Consider the following 21,953-nt stretch of genomic DNA (forward strand, 5'->3'; position numbering starts at 1 on the left):
TAAAATAATTGTGTCCATTATTGCACTTTTTAGACAACTTGAATTTAGGTAATTTCAGTATTTAACTGTAACACGAGGGTCAACTTCAGGTAGCAAAAATCTGGAAAAAAAAAAAACTGGCGTTACATTCGAGTAAATACGTAAGGTACTCTTGAGGGTACAGTGAATGCACCTAACAACTTCCCCTCCAGTCAAAATCACATAGTACAGTAGAACCTCGTTGATACGTTTCCGAAAAAACGCGGAGAATAAACGTACGATCCGGGAAAACGTACGATCCGAATCCAGTAAAAATTGAGGCTGACAAGCCCATATTGAGGTGCAAGGGCAAAAAACATTTATTTCTCAAAAAACATGGAGGGACTCTTCGATTTTCGAACTCCTGGCATCTTGCTGGCCGCCGTAGGTGAGCCAGCTAGTTCCGGTCCTGACCGAAAATAACGTCGTGGTCACGTGTATTGAAATCCCGAGACAACCCGAATATTGCAAAATCGAACCCTGGGACAACCAGCGTAAACGTAAAGAAACGCTATCGCCGTGTCAGCAGACGAAACTTTGCGCCGCGTAAGCGTTGGTTGGGCTAGGTTTGCCGAAGGGCAGAAGTGATATTCTCGAGCATACGCATTTGGGATACGATCACGTACATTCGCAAGATCAAGCGTGACTCGCCCCGTCCGTGAAGAAAACTGCCGCCCCTCTAAAGGCTTAACAAGCTCAACTCTTCGCCGCGCACGTAACAATCGCGGTACAACACGATATGCGAAATCTCGCGAAAGTGATAAGCGTCCCCGAAAGCGACAGCTGCTTGCGGCTATCGCATACTACGTCACACACTTGCGCTGATCAGTTCGCGTTCTGTCTTAACTTGAGACATGCGCTGGTATGTTCGCCGCCACTCGTAATCGCACCATCTCGCACGGCGGCACGGGCTTTAAAAGAACGCCCGGCGTAATGGTAACCGAAGGTGAAGTCCCCAAGCGCCCGCACTGCGATCTGTCGAGTCCTCAGAAAGATGGCGGCGAGCGCACATCGTCTCGTTTTGTCGTCTGATAACCAGAAACCTCCCAGATATCTTCCAGAACAAATCTTTTCTGGCAGCTTCTGACGACCCGCTGGTAGGCACAATTGCCCAGCCAGAGAAATACGAACGTCGACTTGAATTGCGCCGGGCGGAGCAAGCCAAAAACGAATGCGCTCCGGGAGAAAAGTGTGGAGGAAATTAGGCCATATTGACTAGGCACAATGGCGGCGTTGCTATGGTTACGGGTCGCGGCGTGTTGTGCAGCGGTGACGATGCGGCGGCGGCATGTGCGTTTCCGCGGCAAGCCGTTTGAAGATTTTGACGGCCAGCATCGCCGCCTGCCTTCGGGTCGGTGTGTGGTTGACAGAGAGCGGCGATCGAGCAATTCGTACAAGACACGGAGGGGACAATTGAGCGAAGCAGAGAAAGCGCGGAGGGGGGAAAGGCACTGTGGAGAAGCTGCCGTCGCCACGAGGCGGCTGTCTGCCACTTCGCGCTTCAAAAGTACACGAGAGGGCCCTTTTTGCACACCCGAATGAGAGTTTCTGAGTACAAAACGTATCATACGACCACAGTTTTTCGCGGTGCTGAACGTTGCTACCGAATAATCGTATTTTCCGGGAACGTATTAACCGGAACGTATTACACACAGTTGTATCCGGCTATTTTTAATTTTCGCAATTTCGAGCGTAGGAGCCGGGAAATCGTACTAAGCGGGAACGTATCAACGAGGTTCTACTGTATTTCTGACCTGCCCCGGGAAGGTTTTGATGCGAGAACGGTAGCTAATGATGAATAATTACAGCAATTATTCTAGTACCTCTCGCTAAGCCTATTTGCTTTTTTTTGCTTTATTACTTAACCTAACTATAAGAAGTAGTATTACATGCATGGCTATTGCGAAGCATCACCAACTGTCACGAATTGTCCTTATCCCCATCCCAACATCTCGGCCTCATTTTAGGACCTGTGGGCTCTTGTTCACCTCCTGAACTCTCTCGGAGAACTCCAGTGCACAAGAGACTACCCTTCCTACCCGTCGGGGCAGCTTAGCACATAAGCTGCCGCGCTGCTAAGCCCAAGGATGCAAGTTCAATTCGCAGCCACGATGACTGCATTTCAATGGGGGCGAAATGTAAGGACACCCTTGTACTTAAGATTTAGGTGAATGTTATAGTGGGAAAGAAATGGATATGGGCCGGGAACGTAGCACGTCGGCAGGATAACCGGTGGTCATTAAGGGTAACTGACTGGATTCCAAGAGATGGCAAACGCATGAGGGGGAGACAGAACATTAGGTGGGTAGATGAGATTGAGAAGTTTGTAAGTATAACGTGGCAGCAGAAAGCACAGGAGCGGGTTGATTGGCGGAACATGGGAGAGGCCTTTGCCCTGCAGTGGGCGTAGACAGGCTGATTATGATGATGAATGTTATAGAACACTAGGTGGTCCCCCTTTAGCCTGCACTATAACACTATGGTGTGCCTCATAACCATGTTGTAGTTCTGGCATGTAAAACAAAAGAAATTAGTTATACCAGTATCACACGGTGCGCTACTGATAAGGATTAAGCCCGATCGGGATCGGATTTCGCTACAGTGATTGGGTCCCTTCTTCAGCTTGCGTAAAGCAGCCGATCAAGATAAAGAAATTCGACTGGGATCAGGGCCGATCGCGATCAAACATAGCCGTGTGACACTGGTGTCGGACCACAGTTCCAAGATACACTGCACCCAATTGAAGTCAGCAGAAAGTGTAGCTGCAGACTGCCAACCTTGGCCTCGGGGTCTGCTCCCAAGCCAACGTGGGGCACCTTGACGTTCTCGTGGTCGAAGTTGAAGGTGCCGTCCTTGCGCTGCACCAGCAACTTGCCACTGCCATGGCCCAGAAGCTCATGCAGGCCCACTTGCACCTCAAACGCCTGGTTTTTCAACCTGTTGAAGAGCTCCTGCGAATGGCACACACATAGAGCTTGAACAACTAATGTGGACGTCGCGGGTTCAGTCCCCACTGGTGGCAAGTTTTTGCATCCACCTTCACCTTTGCTTTATCACATAATTACTACACTTTAATTAGAAACTACAAGTTATGTCCGCTATGTTTTTCTTGGCTTTGCTGTCCTATGTAACAAAAATGGGCCCCGCAATAAGTTACCCTTCTTGCGTTCACTTTATACTTCTATAACACAGGTCTCGACTCTAGCAGGTTTGGTGCCTTTAGGTATAGCATGCAAGGACTTACTGGTAAGCTATAGACTTGAAAAGTTGATGTGCAATGTGATGCTGTTAGAAAAATGATGTTCTACATCCACTGTCATGGCGACACAGTGAATGTGGAGCATTTTTTTGCCTTCCTTGTTTTCTTCGGCTTTAACGTCTGTTGGCCTCACACAGTTGCGTCTAACAAACACTGGCATCTGTATCAATTCCACATTTTCTCGCCAACCCCAGGATGGCTTCGTGTGGTTTGCTTACTTACTCCCTTCCAACCTGCACATTTTTTTCCATAATATACTGATTAAAATTATCTGCCTTGAGACTTAACAGTAATGTAGCCATCTTTGTTCGAGCATCGAATTCATATGCACAGGTTGTTAATAGTCATAAAGGCACAGTACTTACGTTATCATTGGCTGTCATAAAGTTTGCCTTGGAGGACTTGTCGTCGGCGTTGATGACATTACCCAGCGAAACATTCTTGAAACCCTCATTCTGCCGAATTTCGTCATCTAGAAGGTAAACGAGACATCCAGTTTCAGATTGTCAATACGATAAAATAATATACTCAACTCTCAGGTTGCGAATACGTTTGACAAAAAAGACTGGTGGGCTAGTTGATTGTGTACTCATGTCTATTGCCATCCTGCGTAGTTTTTTAGTGCTAAGCCTCAAGATGGTGCCAATAAATTGTATGGATGATAGGGGGCTGTATCTACAGGGTATTTTAAAGCAAAAGTTAAGGCATCTACTAAGCAGAGCAGTAGTCGATCCCGGATATATCGAACTCGAAGAGGGCCGCGAAATATTTCGTTATATTGAGAATTCGAAATGCAAAATATGCGTATTTAAGGCTTAAATTAAAGCACTGCAGGCTTCAACACAGTTTTCTGAAATCGTAAAAAGCGCAAACATTATGATTTGCTCACATATGCTAAAGAACAAGGTGACAACAACTTCTTCTTTTGCAAGTTACCACACTTTATTTCGCATGAAAGTAGTCCGCAAACTTGTCTTGCTTCTTGCGCGCTGTGAATTCATCAAGTCACTGTTAATATCATTGACGCTTTCCAAATAGGCAAATTCAGCACCTTCGGCCAACACAGCAGTGATTGACGCTGAACGCCGATGCAAGCTCTGTAGCACGGTAAAGGGTTTAGCAGTGGCAGCGGCGGCATTGGCATCTTCAAACCCCACGGGTCCATTTCCGCAGCACCGGCAACATCAGCTATGGTCTCGGCATCGATGCAGTCAGAAACAGCTACGTCGTTATCTGCACCGATGAAGTCGCTCGCTGTGCTCCCGTCCGATTGTCGCAAAATTCACTGACGCACCGTACGCTGGAGCCAGCGGTCATGACACACCCAAAGTCATCACCTGGCACCAAGGCCCACAAGGAAACGGTGCACGACTGTGCTTTACTTGACGTCGCTCCAAGCACCGGTCATCATTTTTAACGCTACGAGTGGGACAATGTTACGTTCGACTCCCAAATGACGATTTATCAAGAACGAAGCGAGAAGTACACAAGTCCACATGCCGCAAGAGACAACAACAACGCTGCACAAAGAAATATTTCTCCACCGTCGACGTGTTGGCTATAGCGACGACACTTGCGGCTTTGCAAAAGGCAGCCGCTGCTTTGGTAAGAAATGCGAAAGAAAGCGTAGCCTCTGAGATGTGCGCTTTAAAACCGAAAACACCAAAAATACGTCATGAGATTGCATATCTCGAAGGCCATGCTTTTCGGGCCTGCATTCCTTTCTGCGCGAACAAATAAGGAAGGGGATGCAAACATTACGAGGCTGCCGAGTCACTTCGCATTCTCATTTTGAAAAACACTATGCCTGCGAGTTAAAACCTGCGGATCGCGCATCAAATATTGGCGGTGAGGAGTTACGGAGTCGCCCTCTATCGGACGCGCCTCGATTGCGTGCTAGGTAGGATACCGCCGGCGCGCTCCCCATAGGTTTTGCTGTCGGCGCTCTACAAAAACGCCTCGCGGAAGCCCTCCAGGGCATTTCTGTAAGCACTTAGAAAGGAACTGTGTTCTTTACTGTCAAAATAATCATTTTCGACGAACTGAAAGCACAAGATAGTCTACAGTCACTGTCTCTTTGCAGAAAACCGAGCACCCGCTTCACGCGGTCAACGCGTTGGAGACCCCTGAACCGGCTTCTTGCGTGAAAGGTAGTCACTCGCTGAGTGCAAAGTATGTGAAATATTTCATTAGAGTAGACTGCTTGTATAACCAAACGGAGCATAACAGAAAGAAGCCTCAAGGCAGCGATCGCACGGGCTCGCGACGACTGACGGTGCCTCTGCATGTATGAGCGTCTGCATATGTATGACAGTACTGATGGTTTCGCTTTTGCTACGAGTGCATTTTGGCACCGCGCTGTGAACTTTAGGCTGCAAAATATGAGAATTTGTGAGTACACAAACAACTACTGTTGCGCGGGTGCCATCAGAGCAGTTCAAAAACAATTTCGTTACAACTACGGTTTCGTTGCACATGGCAACTTTGTGATGTGCCGTCCCGACGATTCAGTGGTTTTTTTTTTTTTTCGGTCTAAATTCGTGTACGTTTCAATGTCATTTCACAAGTTGTCTCGCACTGCGTATTGATCGGCCTTCTCAGTGGGCAAATGCTGCTGCTTCTGTTTCTTTATTCAGTGCATTCGTTTCGTTTGGTGCTCACACAAAACGTGAGCAAATGCAACGCCTTTTTTTATTGCTCCTTAATTATCGTTCCATTTGCATTCCAGTGAACTTGCCGCTCTCTGTCATCAACAAATTCACAGACCAAAGCTTCACCACTTCGAGATTGCTGGTGGAAGGAGAAGTAGTCTACGAGACCGAGCATGTAGTAGCATGCAACGCCAAGGAAAAGATAGAAAATACAGTAATGCTGGTGGAAGGAGAAGTAGTCTACGAGACCGAGCATGTAGTAGCATGCAACGCCAAGGAAAAGAAAGAAAATACAGTAACGTTCGCCGGACTTGTTCTGCAAACGTCGCCTGTGAACTAGGACCCGCGTGAACTTTAAATAGCGGTAAATAAAATAGAAGTTATTGCAGCAACCAGCAGCCGCAAAACAGGATAGTAAATATTTGACGAGTACCCCAGCAAGTTTGGCAGCAGTGTCGTGTCTAATGCCAACAGGGTGGCATCTTTCCCACGTAAATAAATGAGGCTCCAAGAAAATACATGGGGTTGGAGAGGCCCAACGTCACTTTGAGAGTGGCACAAATTAAATTTCGGCTTTTTAGCACATAGTGTTTGCATCAGGGCAACGCAAGCTTGACTGAAAAAATGTTATTGCCAACATAAATGCAGCACACAGCCGCAGCATTGGAGTCTCTCGCTATGTACGTCCACCAGCAAACGTCGCGTAGCTTATGAAGGCGAAAGCCAGATCCTCTTCAAACGGGAAGATTGACTGTCGCGGCGTTAAGACGGGTGACGCAAAAGATAATCGTCACGTGATGACGTCCCCATATGACGTCATCATGACATCACAGATCTCCTAAATTTGTAACTTAATTATGACATCACCATGATGTAACATAACGTGATGTCACAAGATGACGTATTCACACGGCATGGTCCCTTTGAGTTGCCTCCGTGATCAGTGGGCCGATCACAGAGGCAATGCAAAACGTCGAAAGCCCTAGGTGCCTCATCAAACGGGAAGATTGCCCGTCGGCGTCCCGCGTCGGCGGTGTCAACACGAGTGATGCAAAAAATAATCGTCACGTGATAGCGTTATCATATGACGTCATCATGACGTCACAGATCGCCAAAATATGTAGCGTCATTGTGACGTCACATAACGCGACGTCACATGATGACGTATTCAACGTCATGGTCGCTTTGCATTGCCTCTGTGATCGGTCACGGAGGCCGTGTAAAACTGCGTTAGGTACAGAACGCTCTTGGAGGGGGACGCGGGAGAATCAATACATCGACTGACAAGAAGAGGATGGCTTTCGCCTTCCAGTTATCTTTGATGAGTGCATAAGAGATCCTGTGAGTTTTTGACTGAACGTATCTTAACAATGACTTGCGCATCTGCAGCCGATTTTGTGGACGCCGAGCATGGGGCCGACGATCAAGAGGTCGCACGGGAGGGTTCTGAGATCGTATCGCATGTGGTAAAAGGTAGCGCCTGTTCCATCCTGTGGCAGATACCATCTAAACGCGTGTAAGGGCCGCACCCCGTTCTTTTGAAGTGCATATTCTAAAAAAAAAAATCCGCGTAAGAGCCGCACCCACACTTTCCTCAACCAATACGTATTCAAAATGCGCGCGCGCGTAGGCTTCTAGGCGTAGTCGATAGATGGCGCAAGGAAACGCAACCATCATCATCGTCACCAGAGTATATAGATATATATTTTTGGATTTTATTCGTGTTAAGATGTTCGTGAAATGGGCTAAAAATTTTAACTTTTTATTAGTATTCATAGACCCGCCAACTAAAGGTTAAAGCAGGATTTTATCTTTAGCTTCTCACATCTCTATACAAACGCGCTATCGGTATGGTCCCAATCGGCGCTATCCATATCGGCATTAGCATCACCAACTTTGGCATGGCGTTCGCGTTGTTCGGTTTTTGCAGTTCAGCCAGCCGTTTGCTGTAGTTTCGATGACCTTCGTGCTAGCTTGTTTTCTACTCGGTGTTCACGTTTTGGCAAGATGGGCAAGTACTGAATAGCTACACTGCTGGCTATAAGTTGAAGGCGATCGAGTAAGCTCTCGAGCATGGGAAACGTGCCGCCGGCAGAAAATTCGACGTTGACGAGAAGTGTGTTCGACGTTGGTGTGCTCAAAAAGAAGCCTTGCGAAACACCAACAGCACTAAGCACGCTTTCCGAGGAGAGCAGCGCAAGTTTGCCGATTTGGAAGAAGACTTGCTCCGCTATGTGACTGAAGTGCGGAATGATGGTCTTGCACTCACAACGGACATGCTGCGTGTGAAGGGACTAGCCTTGGCGACTGTACTTGGGTGGATCCCATCTGCGTGGAGCTCGGTGTCGACGGACATTGTGTCCCGAAGTTTTAAAGTCGCCGGGATATCTAACAGCTTGGATGGCACGGAAGATGACTGCATGTGGGGTGACGGCGCTTCGCAGCACACCATCTCATCTCGGACTCCAGGTCTGAGGACTCGCCGAGTGACGACGATTGAGCACCTATGTCGCAAGAAATGTCGTATACTGCAATAAACGCTCTTCGTTCGCTAACTGGTGCGTTTTTACTTAAAAAAAAAAAATGTCGCGTGTATGGGCCGCACCTTGAAAATTGGCCCTCATTTCTTGAAAAAAAAGTGCGGCCCTTACACGCGTTTATACGGTAAGCATCATTTGCCAGCGGGAAGCGCGCGTGAGTCATCATCTCAGTGCGCGCTGTCTGCTGCTCACCGAACATCGCAGGCCTGACGCAGTAGCGAAAGTATTCGTCACGGAAGTGCTTGTTGCACACAAGGCTCGTAGCCGATGGCTGCTTGCCGGTTCTTAGCTTTACAACCCATGCTTCACGCAGTTTCTTGTCCGCGGTTACCGGTGCAGGCTGACACTGGGCTCCGTTGCGTAAGCGCGGCACTGCGGTACCGAGCGGTAGAGCCCCATGTTCGTCGCCTTCGGAGGCAGCCACTCTATTACAATGGTTTCAGTTGAATAGAAAATGAGAGAAAACTTCCGTATTTGAGCAGACCGCAGCGCATGTGGGACTTGAAACTCGTTTTCAAAGCATGCGGCAGCACTGCACAAGGAGTCGACGTGGCCGCTGAGACCACGTGATCCTACCAAGCACGTCACACCGACAGCGGCGCCGGCATTTCCAGTGGTGGGCCTCGCGGCCAATACCGGTGCAGTGATAAGTGCTGCGCAACGAACTAGATCAACACAATGGAATAATACCGCCTTTTCGTCACCTGCGCGCAACAAGGGATTGGAACTTGTTAGAACGCGGCCGAAAAATGATCAGTATTTGTTCAGAAAAATGCACTTTCAGGTCTTCGGCGCGGCGCAGTGTTCAATATAGCGGATATTTCGCTGTGCGGGAGTTCGATATACTTGCGCACCAGCCCCATACTTTTGCATGGGAAAATCAAGGGGATTTCTCAACTGTTCGATATAGCCAATAATTCGATATATCCGAGTTCGGTATATCTGGGATCGACTGTAAAAGCATTAAGAGACACTTTACTTTTTCCTGAAATGCATCATTCACGACAGTGGCTCACAGAAAGATTGCTACATAGTAAACTCATCGCCTGAATTTCATGCCTCTCCAGTGAAATGGGAAATAAACAAATGAAAGGAAAAAAAACAAAAGGAACAAGCAGGATGCATTTGAAGCAGTTAAAGGGAAATAGGCAATAAACGAGGGCATTCCTTCTCATGCAGCACGCAATTTGAAAAATGCATTCACAAAAACCGTGCGCAAGTCAACCATATGACCACTGGCACCAGCGGAAGTTTCAATTTATTACCTTGGCCCATGGAGAAAGGAGTATTTGAGGAGGAGAATCTCTCCGCCGCAGCAGCGCGCCAGGGTGGTGCGATAGCGTCACGGCGGAATGCGGTTACGCCGAAGCACGACAGATGATGCTTTCGGCCTGTTGCCATCTTTTACATGCTTTTCTATGGACGCGACGAATAAAAATCGTGATAGCACCTCGTACATTCCAAAATTTCCAAGATTTCTGTCTGTAACGTCAATCGGTATATATGACAGATATTTTAGCTGCAGTTCCTAATCGATACTGCCAGAATTATAAGCCGTACAGCGCTTGAAACGAACTGCTAGTAGTGGCTCCTGAGCAGACGGCGTCTGCCGCCGCATGCACACGCCCCTCGCTCGCATGTAGTGCGCGCGCATGCGTAGGTGGCCTTGAGAGGGAAACTTCCCTTCGCGATTTGCTGGTTTCTTTCTCTTTAGCGCTCTCATTGGCTTCCGCGTGTTGCGCCGGTGGCGCCGACTCCTCGATTTTTGCGCGCGCTTTTCACGCTGCGACAAAGGAGAGTGCTTTGCAGATTTCGACCGGTGCTTCTTCAGGATGGGGCGGAAATGTGTCGTGCCGAACTGCAGCAGTGGGTACGCGTCCTGCAAGGAGAAGGTAATTACCATCGAAGTTCTTAGTGACCCAGTGAGGTTGGAAGCGTGGGCTCGCGCCATACCAAGAAAAGACCGACAGCTGACGCCTCGTGACTACGTTTGCGAGAAACAATTCTCGGACAGTGACATAGACAGGCGGCGCTACAGTAAAAGCTCGTTAATTCGACACCCGTTAATTCGGAAATTCGGATAATTCGGACGGCTCTATTGGTCCCAGCCAAAGTGCATGTTAATCTACGGGAGCAAACCTTCGTTAATTCGTCAGAATTGGGCTCCGCACCGCTTAATTCGGACAAATGGTGACGGCTGCCGCTACACAAAAGTGTGGTAAAGCATCGCTGGCACCACTGGAGCGAAACCGAAACCTGAGTGACATCGCCATCGTCATCAACTAGTGGGGGCGATCGCAGCGTCACCGAACGTCGGCGTCTTCTTTCTTCGCTCCAATGCGCCTCCGACGCCATTTTCCCTTGTGTTGTGTCGGCACCGTCTCTTCTTGCGGAGTTCTCTTATTTTTCCCCGTTGTGACCGTGTTTACATGTGAGGCCCGAGCATGCGGCAGTAGCTGACGATGGCATCGACGAGTTATCAGCCGAGTGCACCGACGATGACTGTCCGACCTTCGATGCTGTCCTTCCCACAATATGACCCTTCAGGACTACATCGCGATTGATGATTTTGTCGCCACGACTGGTCTCCTGCCCGATCAAGAAATTATTAATGATGTCGTGACCTCATCGTCGCACCTCACGGGAAGTCTCGGAGGCGCTTTTGATATTAGAGGACGTTTGCCTGAGCACTTGCAACAGTTTGCGTGCTGTTGGCCGTTTGGAAGAGTTAAGAAAAATTGTAATGTCAGCCGGAATCTGCGCGAAAACGCAGACGACCATTACAAAATACTTCAGCAAATAAAGGTATGCCTCTGCAACTTAATTTTAATGTCGTTTTTCCTGTTTATTCGTTAATTCGGCATTCGGTTAATTCGGACATTTTTTCCGGTCCCGTGAAATCCGAATTAACGAGCTTTTACTGTATTATGGCGAGCTTGGTGGCAAAGTTCTCCTTGACAAACCGAAACGGTCAGTGTTGTTACGAGACGCCGTGCCTTCAATCTTTCTGCGCGCTGTCCCAGATACTTGTCTGCTGTTCTCAAAAAAAGACAATGTGAAATTTCAACCACCTGGGGTTTTGTAACGTGCACCTAAATGTAAGCACACAGGCATTTAGCATTTCGCCCCCATGTAAATGCGGCTGCCACAACAACCTAAATCTGAACTGATGGCATATAGGGTAAGTCCCATCATTCGTTGAAATAAATTATACCTAACTCATTCAGTTCACATTATCAAAAATTATATATTTCACGTTGTACAAAAAATATCACGCTGGTAATTTTCCTGTACGTGACGCCATTTTTCTCGTTAATTTACTGAAAAAACTTGGAGTGCGCTTAAACTTCGCCTTTAAAAGTAGAACGCGATAGCGTAATCGGGCCCCATGCACATGGCCTTCTCAATTGCTAGCCTCACCGACACGGACACCGGCATTTCTGCAAAACGAGTTCTTTAAAGCTGTCGCGTTAAAATATGGAGCTGGCGAGGACGCACAAAAACACATCCATTCGGGCGTAAAGCGCGAACGGCGAATCGGCGACGAATGGCCTTGAACCGACAAGCTTCGTTGGAGAGCGCGGTGAGAGGGACGCGCGCATTTTTCCCTCTTCACTAGCGGACTCTCTCGACAGAGGGCATGTGAGCGCTGTGCCCGATTTCGTGACTTTATTAGGACGCCCGAGCGAGCGCAGTTTCGCCTCCTCAAGAATTCTTGCTCCGTGCCTTGGCCTTCCTCCGCAGCAGCTGTGAAACTTCCGTTATACTGAAACACACTTCCTAAAACTAAGGTTGAAGATACATTTTCATCTATGGAGATGAAGTTGTAAAAAACTGAAATAGTTATATCGAGGATTTTGTTACAGTCAACTGCCGATTTTTTGGACATGCTTGAAAACTAAGACGCTCTTGCGGCACCGTCACAAGCCCCACAGACGTCAATGTATAGGAAAGTGAAATTTCGGGCACGGAAACTATTCGGCGTCCGATTTTTCGTACTTTCTGCACAAAAGTCCAGGTCGAAACGGCATTAATTGAAGCCCCCACATCTGCCGGACTATCATCTCGTAGGCTCGAACCAGCATTTCGCGAGCCCATCCGTTTGCAGCCGTAGGAATGTCCGGAAGTCAGCTTTGCCGCAATGCGTGTTATCAGTTGAAGCAGACCAAAAATCCGAAGGAGCTACTATCGCGGCGTAGTACGGCAATGTCTACGAATATGCAGCGGAAATGCACGGAGGCGTGATGGTAGCAGGAGGGAAACACACCAGCACGACTTCATCGCTGTCAACCCTTTACGATAAGCGTCTTCAGCTAACTGCTTGGTAGTGCATGTGGCCTAGCACAGTTGAGCACACTTTTTAAAAGCGCCGCACCGCCATTCATGCTGCCTCTTTGTGCGAGGCTGCTAAGTGCGCCACACAGACGCACTGCTTTCATGAACGGAAGCAGCCAGCCATTGCCGCACCCGTGTGCAGTCAGGAACGGAGTGGGCATAACGAACACTTTCACAGCAAATGCGTGCATGCGGTACAGCAAGCGTCCCAGCAGTGAAGGTGTACGTCAGCTTAGTTGGCGACGTGCTGCACAAAACTAGGAACGATCGGCTCGCGCAGCTGCAAATGATTCGTGTCAGCGGATATTTTCATAAAGTTGCGCATCGCGGAAAACAAAGCGAGTCATCCGCTCTTCCACCACAGCCTTTGTGTTCTGCATCATCGTTTCCAAACGCTCCATGTGAGAGAGCTGTAATTTTTTCCACGTTTTAATGGCATCGGCGGCGCTCATCACGAGACACAAATTTGCAATTGGCGGGTGGCACGCAGTTAAGCGGGGGTTCGTGGCAGGTACCGAATGCATTCACGAGAGCCTGGGCACGCACCAAAATGCCTGATAAGTGTACTGGCAGGCATTGAAGTTGTTTCGAACGTTGCTGTGGCGATTTGACCGCTTGAGCGAAATAAACAAGCATGAATCCGTTTTTTTCAGACTGCTCGTTTTGTCGGACGATTTTGCGGTCGGAAGTCCAAAAAATCGGACGTTGATTGTGTGAGGTTTACCTGTGCTCCACTATAAGTGCGTCTAACTGCAAAAATCCTGAACTTGAATGGAAAGTTATTACATTTGTGCATCTATAAAGACATGACTGCTTGCAAACATCACATGTGGAAGCTTAGCAAATAAATTCACATGATCGGACAAATTCACGAGCTTCTTCTAACTCGCATGGGTAGATGGATGACCATGATGACAGGTCTCCCTCCAGTAACATTAGTACTCCAGTACATTAGTACATTAAAGAGGTGGTGGTTTCAAGGCCAGTACAAATTTCTTTATGGTGCCTTGAAACGCTCACTAAATGACAAAAGGCACCGCTTTTGAAAGCTCTACAAGATATTTCATTACCAACAACAGTGATGCCCGCAAGATCAAGCGCAGCAACATGTGTGAGGACATGCAAGAGCACTCACAATTTGGAATGTTGATGCCCGCAGGTATGCCGCTCCCGCCGAAGGTGAGGACATCGAGCGAGGTGAAGTCTGGCCGCAGGAAGCGATCCTTCTCGAAGCTCTTGGACCATGGCAGCAGCTGCAGCAGCGACTCGGCCTTTTCTACCAGCGCGCCAAACTTCTCGCTCTGCGGCCGGTTCACCATGGCGACAAAGCCTGCGCGAAGTGAACCAATATCCCATTACTCAGAAACCAAAACCACCAAAAAAGTAAATGGAAAAGGAATACTTCACACCGCATGTGCCATTAATGCTCGAATGCAGGAATTTAGCACAGCTCAAACACCGATGCAAGTTCTCCGGCATGCTGAAACGTTACTTTCTCCCCTACACAACTTAAAAAAGAAAAATATTTCTCAGAGACAAATTTCCAAGTGTAGTCAGTGCTATGTACCACATCCGTGAAATATACACAGACACAGCATCATCTTTGGCACATATTAAACCTGAGGTAGCAGCCTGAGCAGCCCAGTCTCGTACAACCACCCACGTGAAACCAGAAACCGAATAATTAAATTGCAAAAAGTCTCATGCACTTACATGTAGACCAAATCCTATGCATATTTCTCCATGGTGCATGCGTGAACACGCCGATCTGATATGGTCTACAGGCCCTTTCGCAGTTAATCGGCGCGACCTCTGCATGTGCTTTCACAATTTCCGTATGCACTGAGACAGTTTCGTTTTCGCAAGACCCGGCGCGAGAAGTATACGACACTGTTCTTGGCAGTGTGCGAATCCAACATTTCATTACAGCAATGATTTGAAGGTGCGGTGCTGGTCTTGGCTTTTGTTGCTGGCCCCTGTGCCTGCACTACATGTAGTAATGTTCGAGGGGGATGCAGGTCTTAAGACTGCAAAAAATGACTAAAGATGTCTTATTTTCGGAAACCACCATTTTCAAGTCTTCATAAGTCCAAGGTATGCTCTGGCAAAATATTATTGCTCAATTTTGTCAAGAAGTGCTCAAAAACAATAATTTAGAAGCGTCGACAGATGCAACTAAATGCCCAAGTTCGGAAACTTGCACCAACTTCAAGCCACATAGCTCTACGATGACCGATCAGCACCATCTTGGCCTTGTTACAAAGCTGTTTCTTAACATTTGAAATTGGCATGAGTCAACGCAAGCCTCGTGAAGGCATGGCAATCGATGCCTTTTGACAGGTTGCAAGAAGGACGTTGACTGGGCAGAGCATGTGCTTTGGCACTGCAGAGCTAAACACAACCCTCCAATTGGCTCTGATGCACACCTCGCCCAGCCTCCCCGCAACCTCTGGGCCTCATTGTCTGCGGCATCTGCTGCCGCTTGTCCAGAAAGTCATTGGCAACAGGTTCGGATTCTGGCCTGGGATGAATTCTTTGTCAACCAAGAAGCTTTCTTTCGAAAAATCCATACAAACAGCAGAATCTCATTCATACGTTTTGGAAGAAGAGGCAGGCAAAGAATGTACTAACGCACTATCAGGGAAAACATACAATCCATATTCACTAAAACATCACGCAGTTTCACTTCATTACCATATCGTGGATGTTGGTACCAGGAAATCGTATGAAACGGGATTGTATCAATGCGGTTCAACAGTATTTCTCTTGAAGCTTCGTGTAATGAATGAGTGCATGCCAATCTTTCCCTTTCGTGTACATTACCCCACCTTTAGGGCTTCCACTCAATTTATTTGCCACAGACAGCATTTGAACCAAGCGAGACCGGGCCCTTCTGCAAGAATACCTCAAGAGTGAACTTCAAATCATGCACCCACCTTCGAATTCACCACGTATGCCAGCTGGATCCCTGTACGTCTCTATGAATCCTATGTACCTGCACAAGAATACGAGTGAAAATACACTGTAAATACGGACTACACACCAATGTGTGTGACAGTGTCAGCATGTCCCAGACAAAGACAGGAAATAAAGAAGACTTTATTAGGGCACAAATTTACATAATTTAATAAGTGCAACATAGAACAGCACTGAAATTTTACCTGCAAGAAAGTCACAGTTTCGCCGCAAGGGCGAAGCAATGAATGCGATAGCGAGAAATTGAAATGTCACACGAAGAACCAGAAGCAGCTCAATACTTGCAGCGTGCCGCTGAAGCACAGAGAAGGACGCCCTAAATGAACGTACAGGCATGCAAATGGCGAACGTGAACTAACGACTGTCACAGTTTTTACGTCTACGTGCTTCAGCAACACGCTGCAAGTGTCGACAATGGAGAATGAGACGCTCTATGATACAGTAGAACCTCGCTGTTATGTTCCTCACTGCTGCGTTTTTCCCGGCTGTTACGTCGTTTTCCGCCGGTCCCGGCATAGCTCCCATAGGATACAATGTATTGGGAACCCCGCTGTTACATCGTAACTGTCGGACCGTTCCCGTATGATACGTCGCGAAGTGCGCTCGGAGCCGACCGAGTGACTACCAAAGAGAGCGGCCATGGTGCATTTTCACGCAGTTTGGCCTCGTTTGACCGTAATATTAGCCGCATGAGACGCGCAAGCAACAGAATCTTTCAATTGATGCAAACAAAAGCATGGCCTTCGAGATTCAAATTGCAAAGATGGCGTCTATGACATAACTGCTCGCGAAAGCAAGGCCTTCGAGATTGGCATTTACTATTGACAAAAGCATAGCCTCTGAGATTTGTATTGCACAAACATGGCGTGTATGACGTAATTGCTTGCGAAAGCAAGGCCTTCGAGATTGGCATTCACTTCTGCCATCGCGTTGGCGTAGACTCATCATCATCGTTATTTGTCGGAGAACGGGAGGCGTTCGAGCTGGTTGGAGCTCGCGTGGTCGTGCGTGCGGTTCGCGGTCGAACTCGCCGCGCCGGTCGTGATTGCGTGTGCTTAGTTCTTTCATGCCTACAGCTGTTGGTGTTAAAAAAATCACATACGTTGATTACATTTCTGTGGATGAGGCCGTCCTAAGCTCCGCGTTTCTATCCATCGACTAGATCGCGGCTGAGCGCGCCAATTTTCGTGCTGCTCGTAAGAATTGAAATAAAATTCTGTACCACTAAATATTTTGCCGTTTTTCCTGTTTTTCGGCTCTTACGTTTCCCGTCTCTTACGTTTATTTCCTACGGTCCCTTCAAAAACGTATCAGCGGGGTTCTACTGTATTTCTTTTTCTTTTAAACGGTGGCACGTAGTGTGACCCCTGCATCTCCAGCCACACAGGGGCGTCTGATGCAAGGTGTGCCCGGTGTTCGTTGTTCTTTTTTTCCTTCCATATCACGAGTGGGTACAGAAAATGGACACTTTGTCGTGCGCGTCTTAAGGGCAGTTTTCAAATTGAAAGAAAATTAGAAGTGTTGCGTGATAGAAAACACGCTCACGCTCCTCCAAGATTTGCCGTTATTTCGCCAGCGCATACATGGCGTGTGGTTGAGTTGTCTAACGCAGCGCGCTGGGGAGTGAGGGGTTGCTGGTTCGAATCCCCGGTCAGGTACTTCAGAATTTTTTTCTTCTGCTTTGTTTTTCTTTGTGCCTTTTTTATATATATACATACATATACATATCTGGGGCATGACGGCGACGGCCAAAATCAGCCGAGAGTGTCCATATAATTGCTATCGCAATAAAAACGCTTTGCGAGTTCTGCCTTGGGGAACTTGCAATACATCAAATGGGATATTTGGGAAATCTTCAGCACCTTTTGAGCACATCACACCATAAACCATCCCACCAAAACTGTTGGGAAAAGCGCTTCACATACACTAAGGGTGATCTATTCACCCTTTCAAGGTGAACATACACCATGTAACATTCTCAGTACAGTCTATCCCGGATATATCAAACTCGAATATAAAGAATTATTGGCTACATCGGCCAGTTGAAAAATCCCCTTGAATTTCTCATGCAAAAGTATAGGGCTGGTGCACACGTACAGTAGAACCTCGTTGATACGTTTCCGAAAAAAACGCGCAAAATAAACGTATGATCCGGGAAAACGTACTATCCAAATCCAGTAAAAATTGAGGCTGACAAGTCCATGTTGAGGCGCATAGGCAAAAAACATTTATTTCTCAAAAAACATGGAGGGACTCTTCGATTTTCGAACACCTGGCATCTCGCTGGCAGCCAGAGGTCAGCCACCTAGTTCCGGTCCTGACGGGAAATAACGTCGTGGTCACGTGTGTTGAAATCCCGAGACAACCTGAATATTGCAAAATCGAACTCTGGGACAAGCAGCGTAAACGTATAGAAACGCTACCGCCGTGTCAGCAGACGAAACTTTGCGCCGCATGAGTGTCGGTACTTTCTGCATTGCCACTTGGAAATATGAGGCTAGGTTTGCCAAAGAGCGGGAGTTATAATCTCGAGCATACGCATTTGGCATACGATCACGTACGTTCGCAAGATCACGCGTGACTTGCCCTGTCCACGAAGAAAATTGCCGCCCCACTAAAAGCTTAACAAGCTCAACTCTGCACAGTGCACGTAACAATAGCGGTACAACACGATTTGCGAAATCTCGCGAAAGTGATAAGCGTTCCGAAAGCGACAGCTGCTCGTGGCTATCGCATACTACGTCGCACACTCACGCTGATGAGTTTGCGCTCTGTCTTAACTTGAGACATGCGCTGGTATGTTCGCCGCCACTCGTAATCGCACCATGTCGCACGGCGGAACAGGCTTTAAAAGATAACGCCCTGCGCAATGGCAACCGAAGGTGAAGTCCCCAAGCGGCCGCATTGCGATCCGTCGAGTTCTCACAAAGATGGCGGCGAGCGCGCATCGTCTCGCCTGATCACCAGAAAACTCCCAGATATGTCCTAGAAAAAATTTTTTCTGGCAGCTTCTGACGACCCGCTGGTGGGCAGAATTGTACAGCCAGAGAAAAACGAACGCGCCGCGCGATGGGCGGAGCGACCCGAAAACCAACGCGCTCCAGGAGAAAAGCGTGGGGGAAATTGTCAGCCATATTCACTGGGCACAATGGCGGCGTTGCTGTGGTTACGTGTCGCGGCGTGCTGTGCAGCGGCGGCGATGCGGCGACGGCATGTGCATTTCCGTAGGTCTTGTACCGAACCGTGGCGGACTGGACGAGCGACAGCCTCCATTCTTTGGGCCGCATTGTTAGTTCCCCCGGCTGTTGTAGCCATGGGGTCTGAACAAAAGTGTGTGGAACGAGCGTGCATCTATGTACCGTGCTACGGATGAAGGATTTGCAATGCTCAGCAAAATCGTGCCACGTGCTACAGAAAAGACTTTTCTTTTTTATAAAGCCGTTTGAAGATTTTGACGGCCAGCGTCGCCGCCTGCCTTGGGGTCGGAATGTGGTTGACAGAGAGCGACGATCGAGCAATTCGGAGAATACATGGAGGGGACAATCAAGCAATTCGGAAGAGACGCGGAGGGGACCATTGAGCAAAGCAGAAAAAGCACGGAGGGGGGAAAAGCACTGCAGGAACGCCACCATCGCCGCATGGCGGCTGTCTGCCACTTCACGCTTCACAAGTACACGAGAGGGCCCTTTTTGCGCACCTGAATGGGAGTTTCTGACTACAAAACGTATCATACGACCGCAGTTTTCCGCGGTGCTGAACGTTGCTGCCGAATAATCGTATTTTCCGGGAATGTATTGCACACAGCTGCATTGGGTTATTTTTAATTTTCACGATTTCGAGCGTAGGAGCCGGAAAATCGTATTAAGTGGGAACGTATCAACGAGGTTCTACTGCATATCGAACTCCCGCACAGCGAAACATCCGATATACTGAATGCTGCGCCGCACTGAACTCCAGGGAGTGTATTTTTCCTAATAAATGTTGGTCATTTTCGGCCGCGTTCTGACATGTTCCAATGACTCTTCGCGCGCAGAGTTTCCTAAAATTAACTAGAGGGGACTCTGGCGCTGCGATCGTTCAACTACCATGGGAATGATGGGTAGTACACAAATCACTTCCATGCTGGTTGAAGCATCATGCGTTGTAGCTCCCATAGACACTAGCGCCAATGTTCCCTCTAGTACCGTATTTACTCGATTCTACCGCGCCCTCGATTGTAACGCGCACCCGTTTTCCGCGACCAAAAAAAAAAAAAAAGTAATACATCGATTGTAACGCGCACCCATTTTTCGTGAGAGAAAAGAACAAAAAAAGACCGTAGGAGTCAAACTTCGCACATTCAGAAGAACAAGTATTTGGGTTTTAAAGAACTAAAGTTTCAAAAAAGTAAAACACAAAGTCAAAAAGCGGGCCTTGCCGCTAAAACTGTCACCACTACGGCGGCGATACGAGTCACGTAATGGATCAGTCCTCGTCGCTGTCGGGCAACTCCTTGTCGCTGTCAACACTCTTCGATTTCGGGAAACCGGCCCTGCTTTTGTCCACAGAAACTTTTTCGTGAAGCTTTGCTGTAAAACATCTGTTTCTGTTTGCGCCAGTCTCGCACGCACGTTTCGGGAACTCCGAACGACCGCGATGCGGCCCGATTTCCGTCCGTCTCTCTGCACATGTAATAACTATTCTTTTAAATGCGGCATCGTGGTACACTAGTCGAGTATTTGGAGTCGGCACTTCCATGCCGTCGATGCGAACACAGAACGGGATGACAATCTCCTCAGCACACGTACGAACTGAAAAAATGGCAGAAATGGCCAAGGCGCGTAGGAGGCGGCCATTTTGAAATGTCGATGGCAATACGATAACCGAGTTTCTTTTTTTTTTTTTTCGGTACTCGATTCTAACGCGCATGCGATTTTTGGACTTGTTTTCCCGGAAAAAAGGTGCGCGTTAGATTCGAGTAAATACGGTAAGTATTGTAGGAAACTCTATGTTGGCGCGCAGATGGCGAAAAGGGGGTGTCATTGCGTTACGTTGATCTGGTTGGTTGCGCAGCGCTTGTGAGTGCACCGGCTTGTTTGATGCGCGATCTGTAGGTTGTAACATGCAAGCATAGTGTTTTTCAAAGGGGCCGATTGCCGAAGACACCAAAATGAGATGAATGCAGAGATACAAGGCAGCCTCGTCGCGAAGTTCGCATTCCTTTCCCTGTTTGTTTGCGCACAATGGCATGCGGGGCCGAAAAGCATGGCCTTCGAGATTCACAATGTCGTGACGTATTTTTGGCGTTTTTGGCTATAAAGCACACATCTCGGAGGTTACGCTATTTCTCGCTTTTCGCGCCAAAGCAGCGGCTGCTTGCTACAAAGCCACAAATGCCGTCGCCATCGCCAAGATATCGACGGTCGGGACTTGTTCCTTCGTTGTTTTCGGGCAGCGTTCTCGTGTGCCTTGAGGACTCATGTACTTCTCGCTTCGTTCCTGACAAATCCTTATTCGGGAATCGAACGAAACATTGACCCTCCCGTAGTGATAAAATGATGACTGGTGCTTGGAACGACGTCAAGCAAAGCACGGTCATGAACTGTTTCCTTGCGGGCTTTGGTGCCAGGTGACGACTTTGGATGCGTCAAACCGCTGACAACGGCGTACTGTGCCTCAGTTAATTTTGCAACTTAGCATTTCCGGGCGTGCTCTCAGATAGGAGTACAGCAAGCGACTTCATCGGTGCAGATGACGACATCGCTGTTTCTGACTGCATCGATGCCGAGATCAAGGCTGACTTTGCCGGTGTTGAGGAAGTGGACCCGTGCGGTTATGAAGATGCCAATGCCGCCGACAAACAACCTTTTACCGCGCTCCAGAGCTTGCATCAGCGTTCAGTGTCAATCACCGCTGTTGTGGCCAAATGTGCTGAATTTGCTTATCTGGCAAGCTTCAATGATATTTAGGATGACTTGATGAACTTGACGGCGCGCAAGAAGCAAGAGAAGTTTACGTACTATTTTCGTGCAAAATAAAGTGCGGTAACTTGCAAAACAAGAAGTTGCCACCTTTTTATTTATTAGCATACTAGTTGTGAGCGAATCGTCATGTTAGCACTTGTTACGCATTCCGAAAACTGTTTTGCGACCTACAATGCTTAATATAAGACTTAAATACGCATATTTTATATTT

At 48.0% G+C, this 21,953-nt stretch overlaps 1 protein-coding gene across 1 annotated transcript in view; it reads right to left on the bottom strand.

Annotated features, from left to right (window-relative positions):
* Nucleotides 1-21,953, bottom strand: part of LOC119395994 (dipeptidyl peptidase 3) — a 101,934-nt gene that overhangs the window by 18,914 nt on the left and 61,067 nt on the right. The window contains exons 14-17 of the mRNA XM_037663021.2: nucleotides 15,740-15,798; nucleotides 13,939-14,133; nucleotides 3,643-3,749; nucleotides 2,796-2,969 (exon numbers count right to left, since the gene is read on the bottom strand). Coding sequence (XP_037518949.1) covers nucleotides 2,796-2,969; nucleotides 3,643-3,749; nucleotides 13,939-14,133; nucleotides 15,740-15,798 — 535 coding nt within the window. The remainder of the gene's footprint in view (nucleotides 1-2,795; nucleotides 2,970-3,642; nucleotides 3,750-13,938; nucleotides 14,134-15,739; nucleotides 15,799-21,953) is intronic.

The sequence above is a fragment of the Rhipicephalus sanguineus genome, chromosome 6 (assembly GCF_013339695.2).
Source record: "Rhipicephalus sanguineus isolate Rsan-2018 chromosome 6, BIME_Rsan_1.4, whole genome shotgun sequence".
NCBI classification, from domain to species: domain Eukaryota; kingdom Metazoa; phylum Arthropoda; class Arachnida; order Ixodida; family Ixodidae; genus Rhipicephalus; species Rhipicephalus sanguineus.